We start from the raw sequence: 20,048 nt of genomic DNA, 5'->3' as shown, positions 1-20,048 counted from the left end.
TCCGAGGTAAACACTCCTTATCTTTTATGACTGTATTCCTAGGTAAACTTTTCCTTTTCTTTTATTTATTCCAAGGTAAACTTTTCCTTACTGTATCTTTTATCTATTCAAAGGTAAACTTTTCCCTATCTTTTATCTATTCCGAGGTAAACTTTTCCTTAATATCTTTTATCTATTCCGAGATAAACTTTTGCTTATTTTTTTTATCTATTCCAAGGTAAAGTTTAGAGTTAAACTTTTTTTTATCTGTAAATAGTTTTCCATGTCATTTGTTTCCAATGTACGTTTCGTAAAAACTAGCAATTGGTTTATTTTGATTGAAAATATTAATAGAAATGTCCATGCTTCCGTGCGGATTGTTGATTAAGATATACAATTAAACACAATAATGGCAATATGTAAAGTTATTTTCACTTTTACCTGTTCTTAAATACGTTTATTAAAATGACCTTAAACTTTCGCACTGAATTTAGGTTTAAACATTAAGATTTTGCCCCTCTTCCATGAGTGTAGCATTTAATTTTGCATTTTATTACTGTAGTATGTCAGAAAATCTGCTAGTTTAACTTTAACTGTATGATTTCTGTTTTTGTCATTAGTGTCCAAGGGGTCATTTGTGTATTTTTGATCCGGAGACTGACTGTGGTTGTGATCCAGGAAAATGCTTGGAATGTAAGAATGTTTTTAAATTAATCTAAACCATTCTTTGATTGTAAAAATTAACATTAGATTTGTGCGAGATTTAATTCATTATCATTTAGTTTTTTTCATTATAAACTATATAAAGCTATAATAATGACGCATCAAATGAATTACTTATATACATGCACACTTCTTGTGATGAAAACCATTAAAGAAGCATGCTTCCAAATTTATCGGATTGTTATAATTAGAAAAACTTCATCAATGATACAGATATTGTGATTTAACCAATTTATCATTATTTTTATAAGTAACGGTCTTACCAGAGTCTTTCAAATAGATTTTATTTGAAAGACCCTGGTCTTACCTTCATTAGAAAATAATTTTACGAAAAAATTGGAGAGAAAGAGAACAAAAACAGTTTATATCAAAACTCGCGAAAACTAATGACAATTTGCTATAGAGTCTAGATTAATCACTTATTTTCAGTTATCAGTGCATGTAACCCGAACCCATGTCGACACTGGGGTAGTTGTAGTGGTCGTTTCAAGGACAAGTTCAGATGTTCTTGTTCTCCCGGATATACTGGAGCCAGATGTGAGACGGGTATGTACCAGCTATCTTCTTATATATAACAATCATCTCAAAATGAATGCATTCTTACACACACTCGTAAAAGAAAACGCTGTAGCATACTAGTAATTATCAACAATCAGTAATTTGCAACCTCAGTGCAGTAACGGGTTAACATCATATAAGGAGTTTACCTATTGCTGCACGAAAGTGACTGAATTTTTATTCTCACTAATCAATTGATAAAGCAGCTTTAAATACTTTATATTTATATAACTAATGAAAAAGGAATTACTGCTGGGCCAATTTGTGTAAAGAAATGGTGAAAATTGTTAAAGTGGCTTGGTCTATAATTGAAGGTCTGCAATACAAGAACATAAATAATTACATCAAAAGTATTTAGCATCAGACATAACAAAAAAACATGAAAGAATTATACATGAATGTTGTTGGCACATGTGTGATACATTATCCGATATTACATATATTTACATAGCAGGAATTAAAATGTGGTCACAATCACTTTCATTGCAAAAACATAGTTTGCATGAAAGTGTTTTCTATTTTGAGATTTATTAAAACCACACTTTTAAAATCAGATAAACTTGTGAATTACAATGTCCTCATGATTTTTCTCAATTAAATATACATACAATGTTGTTGGTTTTTTTGAAACAAAATTTGAATAAACTTTTTTTATCTTGCCGATATAAGAATTGGACGAGTGCATGTCAAACCCTTGTAAGAATGGCGCGGTTTGTGTTGATGATGTCAACGACTACTACTGCCTGTGTAGTCCAGGCTACACTGGAAAGAATTGTGGGAGAGGTAAATTCTTCATTGATGCATAATTTAGGCTGTCATAAATTGCTCATAGTAATATAGAATACAGTAAAATCAGAAATTTTAGCTAGATATTAAATTTTGTTTATTTTGTGAACTGAAGATTTTTTCTGAAGTAGTTCGCTAAGTATTGATCTATAATATACATTTGATTTAAGAGAACTGATGTATTAATTTGCAAATATTCAATCTCACCAACTAGTCAAAAATGTTGTTTCCGCGAAAATGTTCGCCTTGCTTAACTATGTTATTTTTTCAGTATGATGTTTATATATTAACATGCACAAGGATCTGAAAGCTGAAACTTACCTTTTTACCTTAGATGGTTTAAAGTACAGTTGAAATGTGATATAAGTTTTAAAATTTTTCGTTAAAATTAATAAATGTACTTTCATATTCTTTTAAAATAATACAGTTTTATCAATGAGTTCCTGTCGATTTTTCCCATGTAAGAACGGAGGGCAGTGTTATGACATTGATGATTCGTACATGTGCTCATGTAACACTGGCTTTACAGGATATGATTGTGAAATAGGTAATCATTTAGATGTTCATTTAGATAGTTGTTTCAGATTATATGATTGTGAAATAGGTAAGCATTAAGTTGTCAATTTAAATAAAAGCTTCATACGCTATGATTGTGTAAGCATTTAGTTGTATAATTAGTCCCCTACCGGTTTACCGGAGGGGACTTTAGGTTTACCCTCCGTCCGTCAGTCCGTCTGTCCACAAAACTGGATCCCGCGATAACGCAAAAAGTACTGAAAATATTTTAATGAAACTTGATATATGGATAGATGGCAGTATGGAGATTATGCACATCTTTTTCTTTTCTTCCTATGTTGAAAATTCTGGTTGCTATGGCAACAAATAGACTGAAAATATGGCAAATTTTACACATAACCTGGATCCCGCGATAACGCAAAAAGTACTGAAAATATTTTTATGAAACTTGATATATGGATAGATGGAAGTATGGAGATTACGCACGTCTTTTTCTTTTCTTCCTATGTTGAAAATTCTGGTTGCTATGGCAACAAATAAACTGAAAATATGGCAAATTTTACACATTACCTGGATCCAGTGATAACACAAAAAGTACTGAAAATATGTTTATGAAACTTGATGTATGGGTAGATGACAGTATGAAAATTATGCACATCCTTTTCTTATCTTCCTATGTTGAAAATTCTGGTTGCTATGGCAACAAATAGACTGAATTTCAAAATTTCTGATTCTAGTTTTTAAGTTTTTTCACTATAAGTTCTTTATTTCTTAAGGTATTTTCTTCAAACTTTAAATATAAGTTGCTTGTCATCAACCACATCATATGTGACAAGGTTTACAACTCTAGCACAAAAGTTATCAGAATTACCTCCCTTGAACTTAAAATTTTCATGAAAAAAACATTGTTTTTTTTTAATAACTTCTTTTTCTGAATGTATCTACTTCAAACTTCGTATAAATGTTTCTTATTATCACTCAACATTTGTGAGTGTTCAATACTCTAGCAAGACTATTTCCAGAATTATGCCCCTTTTGAACTTAGACTTTTTTTGAGAAATTGGTAATTTTTACTCCAACTTCTTCAATCATGATAGGATTTTAAAAATGTTATATTTTGATAACAGGGATGTTTAAAAAATAACTTTAGAGTGTCCTTCAGTCCGTCTGTCTGTACATTAAAACTGTTTCCTGTGATCACTTTTAAAGAACTTTTTCAACAAATTTACTTAAAATAGGAACCTAAGTGAATGGCCAATGGCCCTTCAGAATGTTGCTTGGGCTCTTACCGGTAGGGGACTTATGGATTGCTTGCAATACTATGATAATTGCTTGTTAGATATAATTTTGTAAGTTACACATGAAATACATAAAAATATAAATGAAAGAACCAATCACCTTTATTTTTATTGTGCCCCCACGTTAGTGGCGGGCATTTAGATTTACCCTTGTCCTTCCGTCCGTCCTTCCGTCCGTCCGTCCGTTCACTTTTGTGTCGCACGTAACTCAAAAAGTATTTGACCTAGAGTCATGAATCTTTACAGGAATGTTGATCAGCATGTGTAGTTGTGCACCTGGGTATTTTCGTCTGGATATTTTTAGTATTTTCAGAGTTATTGCCCTTGACTTAGTAAAATTTTGCAATTGTCAACTTGTGTTGCATGTAACTCAAAAAGTATTTGACCTAGAGTCATAAAACTTTACAGGAATGTTGATCAGCATGTGTAGTTGTGCACCTGGGTATTTTCGTCTGGATATTTTTAGTATTTTTAGAGTTATTGCCCTTGACTTAGTAAAATTTTGCAATTTTCAACTTGTGTCGCATGTAACTCAAAAAGTATTTGACCTAGAGTCATGAAACTTTACAGGAATGTTGATCAGCATGTGTTGTTGTGCACCTGGGTATTTTCGTCTGGGTATTTTTAGTATTTTGAGAGTTATTGCCCTTGACTTAGTAATATTTTGCAATTTTCAACTTGTGTCGCACGTAACTCAAAAAGTATTTGACCTATCTAGAGTCATGTAACTTTACAGGAATATTGATCAGCATGTGCCGTTATGCACCAGGTATTTTCGTCTGGATTTATTTAGTATTTTTAGAGTTATTGCCCTTCACTTAGAAAATTTTTACATTAAATTTTTTCTTGTGTCGCAAGTTACTCAAAAAGGATTTGACATAGTCATTAAACCTTATGGGTAGGTTGCTCAGCATATTTAGATTTGCACCTGGGGTTTCGCTTGTGGATTTATCCAGTATTTGTAGAGTTATTTCCCTTGACTTAGTAAAAAGATTGACAGAACAGTGGCGCGGTGGGGGCACCCGTGTCCTATGGACACATTTCTAGTTGCTTTATGTATGATAGTTATTCTTTGCCAATTGTTCTAAGACTCTGGATAGTTACACTAAATATAATTATGTAATAAAAAGCCTACCATGACACACATTGGCAGTTCCAAAACTGGCAATGCGTTAAAGCAAAAAGGTATATTAGAAGTAAATGAAATAAAATGAACCGAATGGCCATTATTAAGATATCTATGTGATTTTTATCCATTATATTTTTGAACGTACAGATATTGACGAGTGTGATTCTAACAATTGTAAGAATGGAGCCACGTGCGTTGATGGTGTCAACACTTACACGTGTGTTTGCCCGACAGGATATACTGGAATTTACTGCGAGAAAGGTAATATGAATCTACATGTATATTATTAATGGCAAATGAAGCAAAAATATATTGAGGATACAAGTTTTTTTCTATAATTACACAATTTATTTTCAGCGAGCGGTATGAAAATAAATATTTCATGACAGGAGGTAGCCACAATTGAAATATGATAATTTATACCACAAGAGGAAAATAAGTCCTGTATTTATAGAAAAAACTTGAATTGTCTGATTATTATATACTTTTTCTTAATTTTGAGTATTGGCTGAATTAAGAAGAAAGTAGTCCAGCAACACCAGTGGAAATAAGGAAAATATAACATGTATGTTTCATTGCAGTTTTTACAGTGAAAATACGGAAAATTAAAATAAGCATTTTATTTCATCAAATATTTCTCAATATTTCAGTTATAAGTATATAATAAATATCTAAATAATCATCTTATCAACATTAAATGGTAATTTGCTTTGCAAATCAATGTTAAAGATGTAATAACATTAATTCTGAATATGGAAGCAGCAGTTATTGATTCCAATGAACATTTACTATGAGTCAAATCAAGTAAAAGTAAAACAAATGTAAAATATAGAAAAAGATATATCAAAAATGAATCGTGCAAAATAATACATACCTTTGCTCGTACAAATAAAAATGAATCATGCGAAATTACCTTTTTAATACCTTTTTATGTACAAGTGTTATAGCTATGTACATTTGTTGTTATTCACTTATGATAAGAAACCGATGAGTGCAGTCCAAACCAGTGTATGAATGGAGCGACTTGTGTTGACGGTTTGAATTCCTACACATGCTTGTGTAGACAAGGATACACTGGAACCAATTGCGGAATAGGTAATGTTCCTTAATCTACACGTTTTCTTTGTTAACCCTGCAAAATTTGCCAGGGATACTGACTCTAACAATATAGATCTTTTTTAAAGATCCCATATGGTAACACCGCTCATTTACCCTGTAATAGGTATGAAGGGGGGGGGGGATCGGGGTCACCAATATAGATTTTATAAACGTTAAAGGAAATTGAATTTTTGAACTTTGTAGATAGATCTGTAATACTTTATTCGTGTAACCAATTACATTTGTGATAAGAATGATTTCCTTTACGAAAAGGACAACTTTTGTAATTAGAATCGCAGGTGTGAAATAATTTGTAATTGGCCACCCAGGCACTATCTTTCCCATCTCCCATGCCTGAAAAAAAAGTAATTTGCAAAGAAACTTCAGTGCCCGGAGTATTTCTGCACATGAGAGCTGAGAAGTTGTCAAATGGGCTTGGTGTTACACAAAAATGAACCGATTGTTGGTTTCTGCATCCCTATTGGCTTGTACTTCTCATGTATATATAGTACTGATTTCAAACACTTAAATGACTTTCTTATTTTTATTACATTTCAATATACTTAGTGCTTGGACAACATGTTTGCCAACAGAATCCTTGTCACAATGGTGGTTACTGTCATGGTTTTGGGAATTCGTTTGTCTGCATTTGTTTACTGGGATACACTGGCAACTATTGTGAACAAGGTAATCAAATTTTGCATATACTTATACAATCAATAAATAACTCTAACACATTCGGTCAACATCGTCACTTACTAATATTCAGTTATAATGTGGGAAGCTAAAGGTAATCAAAACGCTTTATTGCTCTTGATCAAAATGACTTGTGTTTTTAAACTATTAGTTTCAATTAAACGAGAAATAGTTAAAAGACGCAGTAATAAAAATAAGTGGTTAGTAACAAGAAACATACACTTGCTTTAGGAATATATTGGCCTTCTTTAATTGAGTAACTACAACATTTTCATTTTTTATTCAGATTTTTGTTTTATTCTGTAGATATTGATATTGTTTTCTAAGAACTGAGACAAAATGTGTATAAATTGACTGAATTCTTATGTTTATGGATAAAACTTATTTCATTGTCATTTTGGTGACCTTTGATCTTTAATCAATTGCTGTATCTGTTAATGCCATGAAATACTCAATGTTTTCATTAATAGTCTCAACACAAACATGCCTATATTTTTTTCATGATAAGAAACCGACGAGTGCAGTCCAAACCCGTGTCAAAATGGAGCAACATGTATTGATGGTGTAAATTCCTACAACTGCATGTGCAGTCAAGGATTTACTGGAACCAACTGCGGAACAGGTAGAATAACTATTACAAAAAGTTTTGTATAGAAATATTCTCGGTAAACAAGAATTCGAGTGTTGAACTGCACCATGAAACCCTGGAAAATTTGAAACAAACTAATACTTCTACATATGAATGCCATTTGTCATGTACCTGTAAAGCAACAACAACAAAAAAGCAATATTTTTATGTAGTTCTTTTTTGGATGGTTTTATGTGGCGCCAATACAGTATAGGTCTCATGGCGACATTCTAGCTTTACTGGAGGAGGAAGACCTCAGGTGTCCCTTTGTGCATAATTTCAAGCACAAACGAGTGCCTGAGTAAAACCAACGGCATTCCGTAAGCCAGCTAGATAGCTTTCTCACATGAAGAACCCAAAGACGCTGGCGCGGCTCAAACCTACAGCAACAGCGATGAGATGCTAGGGATTTGGAATCAACGACCTTAAACCACACGGCCACGGACCCACCTATATTTGTTCAAAACAAAAATTGAATATGATTGTTGTTCAGTATATTGCTTTTGATAACATTAACTAACTTCATTGTCATTACGCAAATATAAAACCTTTATTGCTTGATTTTACTAAACAGTGCTACCACAAAGTGCCTGCAGTCAAAGCCCGTGTCAAAATGGTGGACATTGTTATGACTTGAACCTCACTTCATTTATTTGCTCCTGTAGACCAGGGTATACGGGAACTTTGTGTGAAACAGGTTCATCATTTGATTATTATTATTATTATTTCATTATTATGATTATTATTATGAAGACAACCACTACCACTACTACTACTACTTCCCAATACTTGTGTTGATAAAAACAATATAAAATGCATAAGAAATGAAACCTCTTTAAAAAATTAAAATGCTTAGAAATTTTGGGGTAACTTTAAATGCGCAAATGCAAATAATATGCATGAAAAAGCAGTGGTTTTATTCGTTCGTATATTCCACATATTTATTTATTACATTCCACATATTTATTTATAACAAATATAAATCTGAGTTAAAATGTATAGTAGAAGGTATTATCATTTAATTTGCCAAGTGACTAATAATTGTTAATTGTGACATTTTTCATAAGTTCTACCAACAAGTTCCTGTCAGTCAGGCCCTTGCCAAAACGAAGGGATGTGTTATGACGTTGGTAACTTCTACACGTGTTTATGTAACCCAGGTTTTGGTGGATATAATTGTGAGCTAGGTAAATACATGGACATGTTTTGAATTTGCTTTTTAACATTTAGGGCATCAATGTATTTATTAATGAAAATGAGGCTGATGAAGCTTGAATTTTCTTATTCTCTTGTAGCTTGACTATACATTTACTACCAAATCAAAAAACAATGAGAACTGACGTATACTTTCGACCCAAAACGTTCTCATACGAACATCAAAATGGACATCTTTCATAATTTTAAGAAAATAAACTCGTCTTTTCAAAAAAGAGTAAATAAGATTAAATGAAAGTGATTTCTCTTTACATAATTAATATATTTCATATAATTTTGTAGATTATGTAATTATATACATGTATATATTACCTGAAATAGTAGGTCAAAGTATTATACTTTTATTTCTTTACATTCCTGAGATTAACTGCTAAATTATCACTTATAACGTTGTCTGTAACTTACGAATGTGCACATCCTTTATTCAAAGTGACTGCTTCCCATTTCCAAAATGGCACTTAACACTGCATTCATCAAAGTTCCTACACAGTGGTCCATCTTTTCTTTGCTACATGATTTGAGTGTAGCCAATCAAATGACTGCAATTCAGATAATCTTCAATGGTTAAATATGATGCCATATCTCTAGCGAAGAATAAGTTAGAAATAAAATGCATTAACATAAAATCATTAACTTATTTTATTGAAGTTTTATCTAATCTTATTATTATGTCATGCAGATGTCAATGAGTGTGATTCTAACAATTGTCAGAACGGGGCCGCGTGTGTTGATGGTATCAACTCGTACACGTGCGTCTGCGTAACTGGATATACTGGTACTTTTTGTGAGACAGGTAAGTCAGTCATGTACTTCCGGCTTCTTTCAAAGTTGCAGATACATGAATATGAATTAAAGTAAAATTAATTTAAACTATAACGGTTGGTCATTACGAATTGTGACAGTACAGGATTTGCATAAAGAGTGTGGTCAAACATATTTGCTACATCTTTAATCACAATTAATTGGTAACAAAGTCAGTATATTTATTTCTTATTAACGATTAATCGATTATTAAGACATTTTCTTTAGAAGAAATTATGTAATTCGACAGTTTTGCTGCACATTTACAACTGCTTTAATGTTTAATCATTTTCCCGTAGTTTGTATCACCCAGACTTTTGAGGATGACACGACCTCAATTATATGCAGAGATTCTACATGACACCCAAAACATTCATTACCCTTCTGAGGTTTTTTTTCCTTACAAGTCTTGTTGTATTGCCTTCATTCTGAATATATTTTGCTGTTTTATAGTAGTCTTACAGTAATGCTTTCATGCCAAAAAATGATGATTGACGATATCAGCCAATTTCGTAGCTTATTCAGGTTATTTCTAGAACGTTATTTTTTCAAAATCTTGGACATTAGATTATTTCCAATCACTCATCCTTTATCGCTATCTATTAAATTCCGGTTATAACCGGTTAAAAAATTATTGCATACCGAAAATTGTGAAGAAGAAAAAAACGTTTCGGAAATGACCAATCTATTACAATATTGGCCGAGGTTAGAAATTTTTGGTGGGAAAGCATTACAGTAAGACAACCTTAACCTGGTTTTATTATTTTGCAATACAGTTATCGCCCAAAATGTCTGTAGTCAAAGCCCATGTCAGAATGGTGGACAATGCTATGATATTGGTAATTTCCAGTATGTGTGTACATGTCAGCCAGGTTTTACAGGAACAAATTGTGAAATAGGTATGTTTATATAGTAAATTATTAGTGATTCTAATAAGTGAAATTTAAATGATAGTTTCGTCAGCGTATAACCGAACATAATTTGTCTTCATTTTAATTCTGATATGCACATAGTAACACAACTGTTCAATGATATGCAAAATTCTGAGTTGCCCAAATGAAAGAATCCAAAATCCCTTTGAACCAACAGAACTTAGCACAGTTGCTTTACACAACATACATAACTATTCCATCATATGTTTAACACAACACAACTATTCAACTACATGTATATAAATTAAACGAGAAAATTATTTCACCATAGTCTGTCATGTGGTGAAAACAACACAACTTGTCCATAATATAATTGAAACACCATAACTACTATTTCATATGATTAAGCAACACAACTATTTGATCATATGATTAAAATTATGTTTTTTAATCTATGGTAAGAAATCAACGAGTGTATTCCAAACCAATGTCAGAATGGAGCGACTTGTGTTGACAGCGTAAATTTCTATAGTTGCATTTGTAGTGCCGGCTTTATTGGGACCAACTGTGCAACAGGTAAAATCATTTATCTGTTGACTACATGTATATAGTATGATAAAGATGAGTTGTTTTTTTCTTGCATATCAAAGTGGCAATTCCATTAGTTTTATCCATGCTGAAAATTTCATCTGGTATAGGGGTGCCAGATGGGTTGCGTGCTATACACGTGGCATGCTTAGGTTGACGTAATTTCGTCATTATGAATGGAGTTGTAGCTTCTTACACTGTTGTAAGAAAATAGTTACGGGTTTCATAAATTTCCACACAAAATCATTTTAATAAGGTAAAGAATTTAAAATATGATTGTATATGGTAGAATATGCAAGAGAAACATATTGGCAAGCCTTGTTACCGCTCAATGAGCAGGTTTCACCACGGAATGGATATTTCGATCTGAACAGCAACATATGACTGATATTATTAATCTTATTCAATTAAATAACATGCCTTCAAGAAATGACTTGCTTACTTAAATTATGATAGAACAATTTTATATGTAATTTTGTATTATGACCAAGGATACATAAACCATATGTAAAATTAAGGTTTTAAACATTTACGTTTCAGTTCTATACCATTGAAATGACATGAAAGGTATAACGTAAATTGAATGCTGTATATCAGTCATTCATCACGAAGCTGTAATACTTATATAGTATATAACACATATAATTAAGTAATATGTAGTTTTTATAACTTAACAGTCATACCTCAAACTTCCTGCCAACAAGTACTTTGTCAAAATGGTGGATACTGTCAATATATTGGTAATGCTTTCCAATGTGTGTGTGTACCAGGATACACCGGAACGTTCTGTGAAACAGGTAAACTTCCGGTTCCAATTCTGGTCTTTTTTGTACAAGTCACTTGTTTTCCAAGACCAACACAATATTTTAGTTATCTAAGGACAGTTCATTTAAAGTATCAAATATGACTAAATAATAATTATGATAAGAAATAAAAGATAATTTGATTCCTGGAGCATGTAAAAGACGGGTGGGTTGTCCAGCAGTTTAGCCCAGTATGCAACAACCTCACAAGAATCTACAGAAAACTTTTATAGTTAGTACAAGTAGGTGACCTCATTCACTTATGTTACAATCAGCAAAACATTTGAAAACCCCATTTGTCTCAATAGACTTTTTCTGTAAAAAAAACTTATTTATTTTTTCATATATGTTTAGAAATAGATGAGTGCAGTCCGAACCCGTGTCAACATGGAGCAATATGTATTGATGGGATTAATTCCTACGCATGCGCATGCAGTAACGGATACACTGGAACTTCCTGTGGAACAGGTACGAAATGTTCCGAAACGTGCACTCGAGCAATAGATGATATTGTACCAAATACTCGATAGAGTATGAAGTCTAGAAAGGGTTTCTAGCAAAAAATAAGCAATAAATAGGGTACCAATCAATAGATAATGTAGCTAAGCAAAAGAATGAGTATCTAGCAATAGGTAGGGTACCAAGCAATAAATAGGGTACCAATCAATAGATAGTGTAATTAAGCAATAGAATGGGTATCTAGCAATAGATAGGGTACCAGGCAATAGTAGAGTACCAAGCAGCAGAACTTGTTAATAAATAGGGTACACAACAATATACAAAGTATCATGCAATGCATATAGTACTAAACAATAAATAGGCTACCAATTAATAAAAAGGGTCAAAAATAATGTACAAGGAACAAAGCCACAGTTAGGGAACCAAGCAATAGAAAGGATAATAAACAATAAACAAGGTACCAATAATAGAAAGGTTACAAAGCAATAAACAGGGTACCAAGATATGGATAGGGTACTTAACAGTAAACAGACCCTGTAACAAGCAATAGACAGGGTATCAAAAAATAAACTAGGTACCAAGCAATGGTTTCGGTAACAAAGCAGAGTTAGGGTCCAGTAATTTCCTTCCATATTTAGTTACGACTAAAAACTATTCATAAAACGCTGTGTTTAATTTACATACATATCAATACAATTATAGGCATCGATGCAAAATAATTGACATTGTTTATACGTGGGTTGTCCCAATATTCTGTGACAATATTGTTTAAAAGCTAAATAAAACAGGTACGAATTTGATATTTTAGTATGTTATAAACCTATATAACTGAAACATTTTCACAAATTTACATAGAAAAATATCAACAAACAACAAAGATATGTCATTAACACCATGGCAACTAACTGAATCTCGGCGCACGTCAAACGTCAAAGACGGCGTATGATCTATATAAGGCGCCTTTCTCAAATACTCGCAATAGCTTTAAACGCAATAATGGTGCAGCTTCGCCCATAAATCGTCAAATACAGACTCCAATCATGATGTTGTTAATGTTTGTTGAATGTTTGGATGGCATACATTAATTTTTTCTATACGCAAACTTCCGGTCTCGTTGCAACTGTTTTTGCTGTAGGAAATAGGCGACGGAGATCGGTCTTCCTATCCTTGTTTTCCTTATTTTCGCTTTTTGTAGCGCGAAACTCTGGTTCCGTTCATGCCTTTTGTACACAAAGGCTCAGGATATGTTGTTAAACTGTTCTATTTGGTATATTTGTTGAAAATCGTAACATTTGTCATCACGAAATAGTCATAAAACCTTAGTGACCTGTTCACTGCGCCGCAAATTCTTCGAACGTCGCCATTTTAACTTTCCTATTTTCAATTATTTGTATCTTTTTCTTTTCTTAAGTTATTTAAATAAAATTTTCTAGGATGATGTAAACATATTAGCAGAGGTAGTCAACGTGACATTGTGCAGACACATCATCAGATATTTCAAATATACGTAATTAATTTTAGCCTATTCATAACAAAATGCAAATTATTTGACATGCGCTGGTTACTCAAACCAATTTTGTTAATACTGAAAATTTCTAAGTAACTAGAGTAAAATTTTTGTAAATGATTTGTTGTAATGTTAAATAATAAACTTAACGGTTATATGTGTGAATTATTTTCTATTGGCGTTAAAAATGAATCGTCTATACAATTTGTCACAGACTTTTGGGACAACCCTCGTATAAAGATCATTTATCTTAAAAAAAAAGAAGAAAAATAAGAGAAATACCACAACCAAAGCCAAAATGTTCAGAATCAGCAAACGTGTGATAAACAAATGTATAATAAAATAACAAACAAAGGTAATGTGATATATGTTAGATATATAAGATGTTGGTCACCGAAGGATACCCATGGCTGTACCGTAACATCATGCTATGTAATATGTTAATCAACCGTGGGTATCCGACGATTGATTTTGGTTTGTATAGAAACATTTCTTCCTGTTTTATCCAATCAAAACGTATTTTACCGCTGTAGCTTATAATATTCGATCTCTGACGTTAATATACATCTCAGCACTATACAATTTGAGCCGCGTCATGACATAACCAACATAGTGCGTTTGCAACCAGCATGGATCCAGACCAGCCTGCGCATCTGCTGTTCGCTTACAAACCCTATTATAAGTAGAAAAACTGATAGGGAACAGCATGGATTCTGATAAGACTGAGCGGATGCGCAGGCTGGTCTGGATCCATGCTGGTTGCAAACCCATTATGTTGGTTTTGTCATGACGCGGCTCATTTTTTTACAATACAGTGTTGTCACAAAGTGCATGCAGTCAGAACATCTGTGAGAATGGAAATTGTTACAATATTGACTTGTCATTTTACTGTGCATGTAGGCCAGGGTATACAGGCTCCGTTTGTGAAACAGGTAGGCCATTCCATATTTCTCTATTTTCTGTTTTTGTTGACATATCTCTTTAAAATTAAGAAATATTCAGTGAATGTTTTTACAACTGAATAACAGTGGTATATCTGATTGTTTAGGACTTGAATATTAAGTGTTTTATAACTGAGTTTATTCTATTAGCGAGTATACAATAAAACACAGTCTTTATATAAAGATGGAGAAAAATCGGGAGGCAGAAGGGTTTGTTATAACCGAATGTTCGATGTATCCAAGTTCGAGTTAAGGGGATCACTGTACTAAATCGTAATAATAACAAAACTTTTAATAACGAGATTATTTTCTCGTTAATACGGTATAATTGTTTTACTAATATTTAAATATTGAAACATACTTTAGCTTTCTCAGAAGTGCTCTTATATAGCTATATATCTTAGCTAAATTTTAAAGAAATTAAAACTTATTTGAACCATCCATTCTCGAGTTGGCTTAGAATTTAGAAGCACTTTTGTCATACGAGGAGCGTGGTTGAGACACAAGTAGTGTTAAAACACACGATTGCTGAGCCCGGAGGCTTGAGATACAAGACAACCCCTTCTAGATACGTAGATCGTCGTATATCTTCCTAAAAGTCAATATCATAAATCCACGCTCGTTCCAGCAGTGATCAGAAGACAGGGTTGCAGGCCACGGTCTAAAATGTTAGTCAAGTGAAAAAATTTAAAAAAAACCTTAATTGCAATAAATAAAAATTAAAACACACCTCAGATATTCCAAAGCAAAATCAAAACCCTGTGGTTTCATGCCTCCAAACCCCCTATAAATCAACCCAAACTTAATTTTAGTAAAATCAACGACCCTGGTAGATACCTAAAAAAAGATTCCTTTATTAAATTATAATATGTTTTGTTTTTTCTTTCCGTTAGAAATTGATGATTGTAGTCCAAACCCCTGTCAAAATAGTGGAATATGCACAGATCGTGGTTACACATATACCTGCTCGTGCCTGTATGGATACGCTGGACGAAATTGTCAGATCTGTAAGTTATTTAACATATTTGCTTAATTTATTATCCTTTGCCTGCTGAATTTATATGATGGATTTGGCCTATATTAAAATTGCAAGAGTCCAATTAAAGTTTACCCAACCTTTGAAATTTTAACAGTCAAACAGTGCAGGTCACTTTCGTTGTAATTGATCATGAAATCCTTTCTATGATCAAAGTGAAGGTAACTAGATCTGGTTCACTGCTTGACAGCCTCCCAGAAATGTTGCTGTGGCTGAACAGTGCTCTGGTAAATTCAATGTGGCCAATTGGCGTGATCTGGAGTGAAAACTACCAACACCACATTGTTAACATTAAGGCTTATCTTTTTCTTTTTGGTTCCTGTAGACTAAGGGTATAGAAAAAAAAAAACATTACTGTTTCATAATTAAAGTTAACAATACTTTTGTATCAAAATAAGGACTTACATTAAACCGATAAACAAAAAGGGAGAAAAAAAAACAAGATAATGAATACTCTAGTGTAACTACTAATAATTGATGATTTAAATGAAAAACACAATAACAGTTTAAAAAATATGATTTCATCGTAAGAATCTTGCATTTAGAATAGCTTTTATTAAGAGTGATTTAATCGTTTAAAATAACATAAAACACCAATTAAAGATATGCAAATCCTAATTTTGGAAACTTTGTATAACATATAGTGACAGGAGCTTCAGCGTGCCAGCAGAATCCTTGTGTGAACGGTGCTTGTTTCAATTATGGCAATTCATATATCTGTGTATGTCCGGGATATACTGGCATAAACTGTGATACTGGTAAGTAAATAAATAAGTATCATGTCACCATTATTAGCATCATGTCACCAATATTAACATCATGTCACCAATATATTAACATTTTATTCACAAGTATTATCATTATTTAATGAATATAAGCATCATATCTATATATATTTAAATCTATATGGCTGATATTAGCATTGTGATGCTTTGTTATTGCCAAAAGGAGCATAATATCACCAATATCAGCATCATATCAGCACTATAAGCATCATGTCACCAATACAAGCATCATATCACCAATATTAGCATTTTGTCACATTTATGGGCATCATTTCACCAAACTAAGCATCATATCTCCAATGTTAGCATCACATCACAAAGCATTACCATTATATCAGCAATATAAGAATCATGTCACCATTATGGTAATCATATCACCATTATAAGGATCATGTTTGAAATAAGAGCATCAGATTTATAACCAATATAAGTATTTGTTTTAATTCTTTCTAAAGTATGCCGACAAATGTATGAAAACAATGTATGGCCATTATTCAAAGATCATAAAGGCATGGCAATGAAATAAGAGTGATTTTTTTTATTATACGAAACCATATAAAACGTAACTATAGAATAAGAACACTCATCTGTAAACCAGATTTAAACGTTTAATTTAAACTTAAACCATATTTCTAATATGTAGCAACTACATAGCATACAATGCAAATTATATGTCCAGTATATACCTGAAAGGGGATGGCGAATAGTATCTGAATATAACGAAAGTTAATGTTAAAACAAATAGACTATGGCTGAAAAATAAACAAAGCTTGTTTGTACTTGATTGAGGCAATGTTTGATAAAAAAAACCCTGTTCTTTTGTTCTACAGAAATAGATGAATGCAGCCCAAATCCCTGTCAGAACAGCGGCACGTGTAATGATGGTGTTAATACTTACACTTGCACGTGCAGCCCTGGATATACTGGGACAAATTGTGAACTAGGTAATATTGTTTGTTTTATCTTTTAAATAATAATCATATGAGTTAAAACAAAGGTGAGGAAAGAAGCTAGCTAGCTCTTCTCTAAAAAGTGGAGTTTTTCCTTCAACGTCAAATTGATTTATACCCTATATCTTGCAATCAATTTACAAAAATATTTGAATGTAGGAGCCATTAAAGGACATAAAGCTAAAAAAAAAAAATTTTTCTGAGACTTTTTATTTTAGATTACTTGTTACAGTTTCAAAACATTTGCCCATTTACCATATAGTTAAATTATATACGGCAACGTTTTGGTAATGAGTACATTGATGTTGAGGTGAAAGTCAAAGTACCATTTTGTTTTATATTTTGCCACCTTTATCTCATTTTTGTGTCGCCTTGAAAAGGTGACATATAGGGGTTACTTTTCGGCGGCGTCTGTGTCGGCGGCGGCGGCGTTGTCAGCGTCGGCGTCCCCTAAAGATTGTCCGGAGCATAACTCAGTCACTATAAGTCTGATTGACTTCAAACTTGGTATGCATGCTTCTTTCAATAACCCGGAGTGCAGTGCACAAGGACCGGTACTCTGCAGTTCTTATTTTTTGAGTTATTGCCCTTTGTTAATTTTCATACTTTAATTTTGTCCGGGCCATTTCTCTTCAACTAAAAAAGCTATGGACTTGAAACTTCATATGATGATAGATCTCATTAAGAAGTAGTGCAGTGCACAAGAACCGGTACTCTGCACTTCCTAATTTTTGAGTTATTGCCCTTTGTTAATTTTCATACTTTATTTTTGTCCGGGCTATTTCTCCTAATGTATAAAAGCCATGGACTTGAAACTTCATAGGATGATAGCCAGGGCCAAAACACCATTTTTGGGGAAGGGGCCTCAGCCTTTTTCTTGGGGAAAATATGCATGATTTTGGCATACTTTGGGAAAAGGGGTCTCAAATTTAACACAAACTTTTAACAAGGTCTTCAAAATAGAAAAGCAAAAAAACACTGGGAAATACAAATAAGGCAGTAAAAGACCTTAATTCAACACCATTATTTAACTTTATTCTTAATTCTATGGGAAATGTCAAAAGACTGGGGAGTTTTGAGGACCAAACTGGGGAAAAAAAGAGGCTAGTTTGGTTGGGGAAGCAGCCTATATTCGGCCTCTACAAAGAAGGGTTTTTTGGCCCTGATAGCTCTCATTAAGAAGAAGTGCAGTGCACAAGAACAGTTACTCTGCATTTCTTATTTTTTGAGTTATTGCCCTTTGTTTATTTTCATACTTTAATTTTGTCCTGGCCATTTCTCCTTAAGAATAAAAGCTATGGACTTGAAACTTCATAGGATGATAGATCTCATTAAGAAGAAGTGCAGTGCACATGAATCGGTACTCTGCATTTCTTAATTTTCGAGTTATGGCCCTTTGTTATTTTTCATACTTAATTTTTGTCCAGGCCATTTCTCCGAAAGTATAAAAGTTATGGACTTGAAACTTCATAGGATGATAGATCTCATGAAGAAAAAGTGCAGTGCATAAGAACTGATACTCTGCATTTCTTATTTTTTGAGTTATTGCCCTTTGTTGATTTTCTTACTTTATTTTTGTCCTGGTCATTTCTCCTCAAGTATGAAAGCTATGGACTTGAAACATCATAGAATGATAGATCTTATTGATAAGAAGTGCAGTGCACAGAAACTGCTGCTCTGCACTTATTATTTTTTTAGTTATTGCTATTTTTCATATTTCATTTTTGTCCTGGCTATTTCTCCTAAACTACATTGTTCACAAGGCGACACATCCGACTCGCGGAGTTCTAGTTTTTCTTCACATTAGCTGTTTTCTACTAGCAATAAACTTACTTACATGGTCTTAATCAATAATAATCACAATATTAAACACATGTTTGCCCATTCTACAGCTGAAAGAAAAAATTTGCCTTGAAAAGAGATTAAGATATACTTTGCATATGTATGTGATCATTTTAGATAAAACAGTAAGACTTCTTTAAAGGGACTCCACTGAGGTCCAAAAGCCTGAAAAACAATAAAATATAATTAATTTTTTACATCCATCAGCTAGAGCACTGAAAACTGAAAGATATGCAAAGATAATTTAAAAAATATACATAGAAATGAATTGAAAATCGCATTTTTATGCTATTTGAGCCTGATTGGAATGAAATTTTCAATTTTGGTTTCTTTTTTAACAATAAGATTAACGATTTAGATTCCTGAAAAACAGAGTGAGCGAATGATCTGAATTTTGCAAACAAGTTATTGATTTAAATTTTAAACCTACATGAAATGGAACATAACGTTCGAAAAATCATTTCCAGTCCCGTCATGTCAAAAAATCCTCAGTGGAGTCCCTTTAAAGATATTGCTTTGTCTTGTATATTTTTTTAAACAAAACATTTAATTGTGTTGTGTTTTTTATTAATTGTTCAAACATTTGTTTAGGCACTGACGAATGTAGTCCAAACCCGTGTCAGAACGGTGCAACTTGCCACGATGGACATCTTTCCTACACGTGCACGTGTCTGCTGGGATATACCGGGACAATGTGTGAAACAAGTAAATTTGATAATATTTGTGATGTATAAAACCCTCTTTTTTATACATCATTGAGTTGAGGTCAGTTTCACATGCATATACATTATTTATTACAATGTATTGGTTTATGATTAAGGACATGAAGGATGGAAAC

The 20,048-nt window shown here is 32.7% G+C and overlaps 1 protein-coding gene across 1 annotated transcript in view; it reads left to right on the top strand.

The window, feature by feature from the left end:
- Positions 1–1,137: 1,137 nt before the first annotated feature.
- Positions 1,138–20,048, top strand: part of LOC132721278 (fibropellin-1-like) — a 54,263-nt gene continuing 35,352 nt past the window's right edge. The window contains exons 1-16 of the mRNA XM_060705558.1: positions 1,138–1,248; positions 1,930–2,043; positions 2,474–2,593; positions 5,137–5,250; positions 5,971–6,084; positions 8,479–8,598; positions 9,306–9,419; positions 10,204–10,326; positions 10,762–10,875; positions 11,565–11,684; positions 12,045–12,158; positions 14,472–14,588; positions 15,491–15,604; positions 16,278–16,391; positions 17,249–17,362; positions 19,802–19,915. Of these exons, the coding sequence (XP_060561541.1) occupies positions 1,944–2,043; positions 2,474–2,593; positions 5,137–5,250; positions 5,971–6,084; positions 8,479–8,598; positions 9,306–9,419; positions 10,204–10,326; positions 10,762–10,875; positions 11,565–11,684; positions 12,045–12,158; positions 14,472–14,588; positions 15,491–15,604; positions 16,278–16,391; positions 17,249–17,362; positions 19,802–19,915 (1,726 nt within the window). The 5' untranslated portion in view covers positions 1,138–1,248; positions 1,930–1,943. The remainder of the gene's footprint in view (positions 1,249–1,929; positions 2,044–2,473; positions 2,594–5,136; positions 5,251–5,970; positions 6,085–8,478; positions 8,599–9,305; positions 9,420–10,203; positions 10,327–10,761; positions 10,876–11,564; positions 11,685–12,044; positions 12,159–14,471; positions 14,589–15,490; positions 15,605–16,277; positions 16,392–17,248; positions 17,363–19,801; positions 19,916–20,048) is intronic.

Source organism: Ruditapes philippinarum, unplaced genomic scaffold (genome assembly GCF_026571515.1).
Source record: "Ruditapes philippinarum isolate M1 unplaced genomic scaffold, ASM2657151v2 ctg231_1_1_1_1, whole genome shotgun sequence".
In the NCBI taxonomy this organism is placed as follows: domain Eukaryota; kingdom Metazoa; phylum Mollusca; class Bivalvia; order Venerida; family Veneridae; genus Ruditapes; species Ruditapes philippinarum.
Note: the sequence above shows the minus strand (reverse complement) of the source record. Positions and strands in the feature narration are given on the sequence as shown.